This window comes from Phaethon lepturus, unplaced genomic scaffold (assembly GCF_000687285.1).
Source record: "Phaethon lepturus isolate BGI_N335 unplaced genomic scaffold, ASM68728v1 scaffold7218, whole genome shotgun sequence".
Lineage (NCBI taxonomy): Eukaryota > Metazoa > Chordata > Aves > Phaethontiformes > Phaethontidae > Phaethon > Phaethon lepturus.
In genome coordinates, this window is record NW_010559618.1 from 24,524 (window position 1) to 35,304 (window position 10,781).

The window sequence follows — 10,781 nt, forward strand, 5'->3', positions numbered from 1 at the left end:
CAACTACAGGATAAATAAAATCCTGAATACCAAACAGCTGCAATTTATGATAGCATCAGTAACAAAAGACTAGAAATTCCTGGTCAAACCCAGCTATTATTGATAAATAGCTTGCTGAAGTAAGAGTGCTGATATAGTGCATGGAAAATTGTGTTTTAAACCTTCTATCAGTGTCCTTGGATGGGCGAAGGTCTAGAAAGGGAAGAATAATCAGATTATCTGCAGATTAAATAATGTGCAAAACCATTTGGGATTGGATTAAATTACATTTTAAAACTGATTAATGTTCATTCCTTTTACCCCATCCCTTTTTCATTGCATTTAATCTTAAATTTTAAAATCTGTGGGGTGGAAATTTAATCTTACTGTCATGGCATGGGCCTAAAGACTGACTATAAAAAAATTGCATGTGACTAAACACAAGCAAGCTGTCAGCTATGGCAGCAATTCTGCTAAATGCTAAGTAATAGAGGCTAATGCTGAATCATGTCAGCAGCTCTGAATGTAGATTTGATTCTGTAATTCTGTGAAATCTAAGCAAAATCTCTGCTAAGTTCACAAGGTTACTTGCAAACAAGAGTAGCTCAAACTGAACGTGGAGGTGCATGCTATTTCAGACATAATGAGGTTAATGATTTGTATGCGTTAACTGCATGAACAATTTACGTCTTTAGGAAATGAGAGATCTAAAAAAACCCCGATGCTTCTTGATATATAAGTAAGCAAGTTTCAGTCTGGATGCAAGTTTCATCCTATAACCCTGCATGGTTGCAGCTGCTGTGGTGGTGTTTGCTCAGTAATACTCCAGCTGACATCAAAAGTCTTGACGGCTATTCTGGTTTCAAACTGAGTCTGAAGAAATCCTGATTGTGTGTATCTTCTGGTAGAAACTGTTGCATCTGGATGCCAAAGCCCACTTTTATCTCTTTGAATTATACTTTCCTTCTAGATCACATCAAGTGTAAGGAACAACTACGCTAAGTATATTATTGAAGGTGAATATGCCAACACCATTTTTAAAGTGGAAGAAACCAGTGGTGATGTATATGCATTTGAGAGGCTAGACAGAGAAAAGAAAGCAGAGTATGAGCTGACAGCTCTCATTATTGACAGAAGAAACAACCGGTCACTGGAACCCCCATCTAAATTCATTATCAAGGTTTATGATATTAATGACAATGTCCCTGTGTTTGTACAAAAAGTATTCAATGGATCTGTCCCAGAAATGTCACCAGTAGGTACGTTCTTCCATGACTTACTGCCCTTCATATCTCTGGTTAAAAAGCAGAATTTATACTAAATATGTGGTTTGAAAATCCTTTTCTAGGAACCTCGGTCACCAAAGTGACAGCTGTAGATGCTGATGACCCAACAGTTACAGGTCATGCCACAGTTACCTACCAAGTCATTAGAGGAGACGAATACTTCACAGTTGATGACTCTGGTAGGTCAGATATGCAAATGTCCTTACAATTTGTCTTTATCTTATGCTTTGAAGAAAATGCAGTTTTAAGCTTTTTTCATTCTGGACAAGGGGGATAATAATTCAAAAATATAATTTTAACCAAAATTTAGAAAGATTTTTCATTCACACTCACACAATCCACTGTCTGCATCTGGAAATGAACTAATAGTGTCAGGATATCAGGTGCCATGAACTGAGAAGATAAAAGTTCATTTTTTTCCCACTGATGAAGAGACTGACTAGGAGCTAATATAAGTTCATGTTTTCAGTTTAGCATAGATACTATTCCTTTGACCAAACAAGAAAAGGGAATACATAAATCCTGAAGCAGCATTCAATAATAAATAACTCAACCCTTTGCTTTCCTAAACTTTCTTGTTTAAATTTCACCCAGTTTTAAAAATAATCTCAATATCTCTTGTAACCATACTGTCCTCTAGAGCAAATAACTCAGATAAAGAGGTGCTCAGACAAACTCTCTAGATGCTGTAGTGACCAAGTTTAGACATTGTCAGACTGCTTCGAAGCAGCGAAGATCCGTTTAAAGGAATGTATTGTACAAAATCTCTCAAATATTGTCAGGTAGAAAGATTTCTAGCATTTCTAGCTTGAGAAAAATACCACTGTAAAAATGCTACTTAAAGCTGAATGTGTGGCATAAGACAAAAATTTGCTGTCAAAATTAAAAGATGTTGGACATGCTGCAAAATCTAATCAGTGTTATTTTTTCAAAGGTGTGATTTCTACAACAAGGGCTGATTTAGACAGAGAGAATCAATCAACATATGAAATTATTGTTAAAGCAAAAGATGCTCCAGGGTCTTCTGGGGATTCAAGCACAGCTACAGTCATTATCACTTTAACCGACATCAATGACAACTTCCCAGTATTCAAACACCGTAAGTATAATGCAAACGCTGTATCATTTGGAAACCAAGGGTTGACACAACTGTACCAAATTTATGTCAGAGTTCATCACAATTCAACTTTTCTTAAAAGTGGACAAAAGAATCTTACGTATTCAGAAGATCTTCTGTATTTCAGCCCTAGCTATGTTTCCTGGGCGAGGCACCTAGAGGAGAAAATAAAAATCACTATTCATTTCATCACTTTACACAAGACCTTGACAATTTGAGAATTAATTATGCTTTTATAAAAAATACATCAAAGTGCTGTCTGTAGAGATATATAATGCTGAATTCTTAGTGAAATTTTTTTCTGTATGTCTATAAACTAAGAACAATTTTTAACTAAGTTCTAACTTTCATGTACACACTCTTTATGTTTTTTTTGTTGTTTTTTTTTTTTAACAGCATCATTTTACTTTAAAGTTCCGGAAAACATTTCAGTAGGAGGAGAAGTTGGCAGAGTCAAAGTAGAAGACATTGATGAACCACAACATAGAAATACGAAATACAGTTTTGTCAGAGGAGATTACAGGGACACTTTTGAAATTGTAGCAAATCCATTCACAAATGAAGGAATCATTAGGCCAAAGAAGGTACTTTTCCCAGTAACAAAGATGATTAATTTGTTTTTTCCATGTGTAACAAGAGCATTTGATTCAGTTTGGGACTACTGGCCAGAAAAATTGGAAACATATGGAAGTCAGCATGAAACACGTTCATCCTGAAAACCCCATTCTGTAAGCTCTGTGAGAAGAAGAGCAGGTGATTTACTAGTCCATTTCAACTGCCAGTCCTGGGAAAATCTAGAATTACTGCAGAGTGCAACAGGGACTATGTCAGATATTCAAGTTATGCACTTCGGGCTCCTCTCAAACTTCAGATACTTGGACGCTTCAAAGTCAGTGATCTTAAGAGTTGAACCAACTGACAAAGTTAAAGAATGTTTCCCTTCTGCAGCCCAAGTGAAGCCAAACTGGAAAATCTGAACAAGTCCACCTGACCACTCTGCTAAAAGTGCTCTTTACAGTCTGGCGCTTGCCTCAATCTGAGCCACAGCTCCCTTACTTTCCTCAGGGTCTTTTCAGAGCTTCCCCACTAATTCCTCATAATTCTTTAAGAGGGCCCAGATTCTCCAAAGCCTTTATTATGGTTTGTTCCTTGTTTTTTCATTTTCAGACCTACTTGATTTGTACAAAAAGACATTCCTGCATTATGCAGAGCACTGCCAAGCCAGGAGTTCATTGATTTCACTGATTTACACTAAAAAAAAAAAAAAAAAGAGGAGGGAGGACTATAAATCGCCTCCCATAATCCCTAGATTGACAGGAACATGTTTTTCACTTCCAAATGTCTCTCTGTAACTGTTAAGACAAGAAATGTCAATAAGAAGAAAAGAAAACTTTAAGGAAAAATGTACCAAGTATTCCAAGACTAGCAGTAAAGTCTTCAGCTGTGGTCACTCTAGTTGTAAGCAGCTTTCCTTCACCAAATGCAGCCCTTCCCCTGGTCCGTCCAGGACTTGAGGAATGCATTGCTTGCAAATTCTACCCAGATGAGGAGCAATAAGAGACTCCACACATACACACCCCAGGTGATTTGGAATCAGCTGATCTTTTAACACACAGCGGGCAAAGTTCACCCCACTCTTTTGTAAAATGCTTTTGGCCACGCACATGTTATCATTTTAAATATGCAGCCATGTGAGGTAAAATTTCAACTGCTAGGTAAGCACTATCACTTCCATTTGCCACGTCTACTGGAAGAGAGAAACAAGAGTCACCACAATTAACTACTGTGTATTTCACAGTTCTTTTATAATCTCAAGCAACAGTGCAAAGGGACCCAAACTTTGTAATTTCTTACTGCCCTAGTTTATGGCCTTCCTTCCATTGTGTGATTCCTTTTATAATCTCAGTCAATGGGAGAAACAAGGAAGTGGATGTCATTTATCACTAAATGCCCCAGCTATCAGTCAGTGCAGCTACGAAGTCTGCCTTGAATGACTTCAGAACAGAAAGCCTAGCCAAGAAGAGGGGAATCTGGTTCCCAACCTTTGAGAAAAAGGAGCTAAACAAGTTTTGATAGCTACAGAATTACAAAAAGAAAATTATTCAAACCAAGAAATACTTGCTGAACTTAGAATACTGGAGGAATCTGTTCAAAACCAGAAGTTGCTCGAGCCTTGAGCAACTATGAAAGAAGGAGAAGCTCAGTCGGAAATGCTCTCCCACAAGTCTAGCTAAGATGCAATTTAGTAATATTTCCAAACATGAGTTAGAGCACAGAGCTTAAATTTGCATAGCTAGCTAATGCAAAGTTTACTTAGACATCTCCAAAGGAGGACTATCTGTATTTGTCTTTTTTCTAGCCCCTGGACTTTGAAAAAGTAGCAGAGTACAGATTTGACATCGAAGCAACAGATCCCACAGTTGATCTTCGCTATTTTAAGTCCGGTGGCTCTAGGAGCATTTCAACAGTCACCATTGAAGTCACTGATGTTGATGAGCCTCCTGTGTTCACTAAACTACCATATGAATTTAAAGTAAGGGAAAATGATCCAGAAATAAGAACACTTGGTTCAGTTTGGGCACATGACCCCGACGCAGCTAAACGGAAAATCAGGTAACATGACACCAGCTTTAGTAATTCTATTTTAAAGTGGAGAATTCATTAACGACGCCAAGAATTTGACAAAAACCTGAGATTTTTGCCCCTATTTTTCAGAACCTGCATGCCAAAAAAAAAAAAAAAAATCCAATTTGATTTTTCCAGCAGTGTAGCCATGGATGTACATGGTAACCAACAAATATGAACATAAATTACATTTACCCATGTAATTACCACATGAACTTACTCATAAAACACTTGCACATTTAGGGGAAAATGCATAGTCCTGGATTTCTCTACATGGTTATAATTTATTATTACATTTTTTATTGTAATAACTCTCTCAAGTATGCACTTTGAAAAGAAAATAGAATTCTGAAACAGCAAATGACAATAATCTGGAAACTTTTCCGACAGATATGTTTTGCTCTCACAGCTTGAATAATTTTAGGGAAATATTCAGAGACTGCCTGATCAAGATATTAATGTCATTTGTCACCCAACTCTCTGACCTTCCCCTGTGAAGAACTGAAGTGAAATACAGTATTATCACCCTTGTATTGATATATCTTTTTTTAAACAAAAAACAGATTTATTCGACGAAGAGCGAGTCCTAATGGAGACTATATTAGGGTATCCGATACCGGAATTATTCAACTTCCCAAGCCCCTGGACAGAGAGTTCAGTTCCTCATACAACATCACCGTAGCAGCTCAGGAAATCCTTGAAGATGGTAAGTGCTATCCACTTCCCTATTTGAAAGAAATCAGTGTACAACTTTACAGCAGGAGTGTAGCTTATCAAAAAGGAAAGCCGCAACCTGACAGCCTGTTTCCACGAAGCTACAAGTGACAGGGATGCTTGCAGGGTTTGCACAATAATCTTCCAAATCAAACTAGTACCTACAAGTAGGTCAAATATAGTTTTAAGATTTGACCCCCAGCTATTATGAAAATGCATTCAGTTTGTTACAAGGAATAAAAAGGGTACGAAGAGAGGAAGCAGCGTGGGGACCAGGGATAAGTATGTGGTTAGCGCAGAAACATCCCAGCCAGCTTCACCCACTTAACAGTTAGAAAACCCCTGCCCCTCCCACGCTGCTGCCCGGGGAGCACTGCTGCACAGGCACCCCGCATAGCTTTGCGGGGGCTCAGGAAGCGGGGCAGGCCAAGGGGCCAGTCCCAGGTTGTTTTGGGGGAAGGCTGGCCTTTTCTGGGGGGTGAAAGATTAATATCTATATTAATAATATAGATATGGCCTCTTCTGTGCCTGTTGCCTTAGGGCCAGAGAACGATGCTAGATCCCATAGCCACACAGTGTGAAGAATCAGGAAGCCATAAGCAATTGTCATTTTCTTCCTCATAGATCCTTGATTATTTAGGCCAATAGGAGCATTTTTAGGAAAATATCTGAATCCGTCAAAGGAAAAGTGTAAATTAATGATGGAGCTAGAAACTGTCCATATTGGTCATGCAGGAGGCACAGAGGTGGATGCAAACAGTGGAAAGGGCAGGCTAAACAGCACTGAGATTCCAGACGTCTCTGGAATGATGACCTATCTGTTTGTTGTTGTCGTTTCAGGCCGTCCTTCTGACAGAGAATCACATGCCCAAGTTCACGTAATAGTTACTGATGAAAATGATAATGCTCCAGAACTTGTTTATCCTGAGGAACCCAGAGTGTGTGAAAACGCTGCACCAGGAAAGGTGAGACAGGAGGGAGAGTTTTTCCCTTAAACCTGAATTATCTACTTGCGAGCTCAAGTGAAAGATGTCTTTTATTAAAAGTTAGTCTCAGTTTTCATACCCAAGCACCTGATCATTTCACTGATTCCCACAACGTCAATGGTCAGAAATGTCTCTTCAGGACTCTGCATTGTTGGAATATTGACTTCTATCTGCTTACACACATGGGCTGCACAGTTCCTCTCCCTCCAGGCTTTTAAGTACGTATGTGCATTAGCAATTGAACCGTGAAGTACAATCAAGCCTTCCAGAGCAAAAATTAGCAATTCAGTTTTATCACACAAACGTTCATCTGTGATACTGAGAATGAAACCATTTCAAAATACTAAGAGAAACATTGCTGCATATAACATTATTGTAGTATTCATCAGAGTGCAAGTATCTGCATGCACAAATATAGTATTTGTTAGTTTTAAATGTTTGACCTCAGACACAAGTATTTAGCCCATACATGTGAAGTTTATTTAATTAAGAGACCTTGTCACAGACTGGACTCTGATGGAATCTGTTAGAACACGCAAGGTATTATTTCACCTTTAATTTAATTTTTAAAGTGCTTTTGGGACAAAATCATACACGTTTTTTATATTTTATACATCTAATCTACCCCAGGCTGAGGTTTTCAAAAACAAGTATGTCATCCAAGTATACTGTCGCTGCTCACTGCAGGGAGGTTGGACTGGATGACCTTAAAAGGTCCCTTCCAGCCCAAAGATTCTATGATCCACGAGTGGCAGTCTCAATGACATTCAATGAATGAGAGTAAGGAGAAGTTCTAAGTTGAACACTTTAGAAGACAGCCATCTTAGGTATTTCAGTGAGCCATATGTCTTAGAGCATAAGACTTTTTTTATGCTTTAATTACACACAAAGATTTCCTCTTTTGTTTCCTACCTGTGAAAGAAGGGGCAAGACTGCTCTTTTTGAAAACCTACAAGGAAATTACTTGCCTTGAAAGAACTTGAAGAGGAGCATCACAAGATATCTTTTTCCTGTCCTTTACTGAAGGGTTATACAGGATACACAGCCCAGCTCTAACTTAAATACTGTAAGCTGTTTTATCACTGGAGGCAACGTATACTGAAAATTATGACCTCTTCCATCTTTGCAGGTAGTCATCAGGATTTCAGCTACTGACAAGGATGAAGTATCACCTAGAGGTTTCTTCAAATACTCCCTGGCCACAGAAGATAGCAACTTCTCCTTGATTGAGAACTACGGTAGCGTATCCCTGTGATGCATTTTCTCAGCTAGCCAAAGTGAGACACTAGGACACAGGGGAGAAAAGCTGTAGCAATGACCTATGATTGGTCTAGCAGAGCTAAGTAACAATTTATTTTTAAAGGCTTAACTTACTGAAAAAAAATGTTGTTGGTTGCCACCCAAGTTTCACTGGGTTCCCTAAAGGCTGGCTCTGTCTAAGGGAAAGATGTACCAACTGACTGATAATCCATAAGGAAAATCTGGTAGAGATTATCACTTAATTAGATGTCATTACTTCTTCCAGATAACACAGCTAATATCACTGTCAAATATGGACAGTTTAATCGTGAACTTGCCAAAATCCACTACCTGCCTGTCATCGTCTCAGACAACGGTGATCCTGAGCTCAGCAGCACAAATACACTTGTCATCAGTGTCTGCAAGTGTAATGAAAAAGGCAACTTCACTTTTTGTGAGGAAAGAGCTAAACAAGTTGGAGTTAGTATACAAGCACTGGTAGCAATTTTTATCTGTATCTTCACAATCCTTGGTAAGTATTTGACTTTTGTAACGTTCTTTGATTTAAAATGTGGGGATTGTTTTGTTTTTTCTTAACTGAGATCTACAAAAGCTTTGTGGCTATAAAATGGTCACAGAGGCAGAAATACTGTAACTATTTGATTCATCTCACTGGCTCTTTGTAATTGGCCTGTTAGCATAGTTTCAGCTACAACGCTGTTCATTCTATTGGAAAGGCTGAGTCACTGGAAAGGTTATTGCACGTATGCATAATATACTTGATTTACTGCTACCAGGCTCACGTGCAGCTATAAAACAGGGAATTTGTGCTAGCGCAATAACAATAGGATTCCTGTTTCCAAAGGCTGAACTAGTCTGGAAACCCTTTAAACAGTACAGTGAACATATATACATAAATAAATCCGTTACAAATCAGCAGACCAGTACCTATTTGCTGTATTTGGAATCTATCAGAGAAGGGGCAACAGTTTTTCTTGCTTGAGAAAAGGTCTCCTTTGCAATTACCACATAAGCAGCATTTGATGCCTGGCATTAAAGGATTTACCAGTTCAAGGCAGTAGTTGATTCAATGAACTTGTGACACTATGCATATGTACTTGTGATTCCAGCTCAAGAGTCAGTTGTACAACTCCTGTACAGGCTGAACCTCTTTGAGAACATAGAAATCCTACAGTTAAACAGTATTTTAAACTACTTTTTTAATAAATATGTGTTTAAAAAAATTCACTCCAGGTAAAAAAAAACACTTCAGAATCTGTTACATATCTTAAATGCAATTTGTTTTGCTTCCTCACTTCTCTATTTACATGCGCTCATCTAAGTTTTCTTTGCAGTAATCACATTGCTAATTCTTCTAAGAAAGAGACACAAGAAGGATTTGAGTGGTCTTGGGAGGAATGTGGCAGAGATTCATGAGCAGCTTGTCACTTACGATGAAGAAGGTGGTGGTGAAATGGATACCACCAGCTATGATGTATCTGTACTCAACTCTGTCCGAAAGAATGGTATAAAGCCAGAAGCAGTTCCCTCTCCATATGCGCAAGTCCAAAAGACTCCTGGAAATATAACTTCTGGTGCTGGAGAAATGGAAATGATGATTGAGGTTAAGAAGGATGAAGCCGACAATGACAGGGATTTGCTGCCATATGACACACTTCACATTTATGGCTACGAAGGTGCAGAGTCCATTGCAGAATCTCTCAGTTCTTTGGAATCAGGCTCCTCAGACTCAGATATTGATTATGACTTTCTAAATGACTGGGGGCCTAGGTTTAAAATGTTAGCTGAGCTGTATGGATCAGAACCAAATGAAGATTTTGTGTATTAAGTTCAAATTAGCCGTGAATTTTCTCCTTCCCACTACAGATAGACATAAAAAGCCTGCCAACGGCCAAAGAAGAACTCACAGCTCTTCACCCAAGCCATACTAGTATTTCAAACAGACGTGAAAAAAAAACTGACAGCAGTAGGGTTAAAAAGAAACACACAGATCACGTATATTGACTTCCACCAGCACTGCCATCCTTGCTAACATTCAGTTCTTTCCTCAAAATTGCTGCTCGAGGACCTGCTCAAGTCTTCCAGGACACAAGTCCTCTCCCTATCCAGACAGACACTTTTCCTTAAAAAGTAGTTTTGTCCCCAGTTTCTCCTTCATTCCTCCTGTACTGTTCTCATCAACATGCATTCAAGGTCACCATCCCCTGGAACAGAGACGTTCAGTGGCACTGGGAAGGAATGTTTTGAATAACCTCCTGTATCCCCAGCTGGCTGGTTTGCCTGGCCCTCTTGTAATGTCTTTATTGATATTCCATGGTTATGCTTACCCAGCAGAGGAGAGGAGGAACATATGGTCTATCACTTAATATTAGAAATTATTCCATCACTTTCAAAAAGAGCCATGATTTTTCCTTCTTTCCAATCTATTAATTACTATTGCTTTATAGTCTTCTACTACATATATAAGTTACTAAAGACAAAATTAGACAGGGTTTTTAGATGCACAATCTGGTTTCATCTGTCATTTTTAACAGCCTGATGATGATTTCAGGCACCTTTCTGGCATGCTAGAATTTGCTCTAGCTAGCAGCAAAATTGCTTTTCTTTCTGTAGATAGGATGCCAGTGTTACTCAATGGAACATATCCTGCAGGGCAGGAAACGTGGAGATCAGGGGAATGCTAAGACTCCAATACCGTAAACCTGTCTAGATGGCAACATAGGTCTCGCTAGATTTCTAAAGAGGTTGAATAGGTTTTTTTATTCAACGTTATTAAAGCAATTGTATTTTTTCAGGGACAAACAAATGAAGGGC

The 10,781-nt window shown here is 38.6% G+C and overlaps 1 protein-coding gene across 1 annotated transcript in view; it reads left to right on the forward strand.

The window, feature by feature from the left end:
• Positions 1–10,130, forward strand: part of CDH5 (cadherin 5, type 2 (vascular endothelium)) — an 11,714-nt gene extending 1,584 nt beyond the window's left edge. Inside the window, exons 2-11 of the mRNA XM_010293405.1 lie at positions 950–1,238; positions 1,328–1,444; positions 2,200–2,364; positions 2,779–2,966; positions 4,742–4,995; positions 5,571–5,713; positions 6,562–6,686; positions 7,837–7,945; positions 8,233–8,478; positions 9,290–10,130. Coding sequence (XP_010291707.1) covers positions 950–1,238; positions 1,328–1,444; positions 2,200–2,364; positions 2,779–2,966; positions 4,742–4,995; positions 5,571–5,713; positions 6,562–6,686; positions 7,837–7,945; positions 8,233–8,478; positions 9,290–9,795 — 2,142 coding nt within the window. The 3' untranslated portion in view covers positions 9,796–10,130. The remainder of the gene's footprint in view (positions 1–949; positions 1,239–1,327; positions 1,445–2,199; positions 2,365–2,778; positions 2,967–4,741; positions 4,996–5,570; positions 5,714–6,561; positions 6,687–7,836; positions 7,946–8,232; positions 8,479–9,289) is intronic.
• The last annotated feature ends 651 nt before the right edge of the window (positions 10,131–10,781 follow it).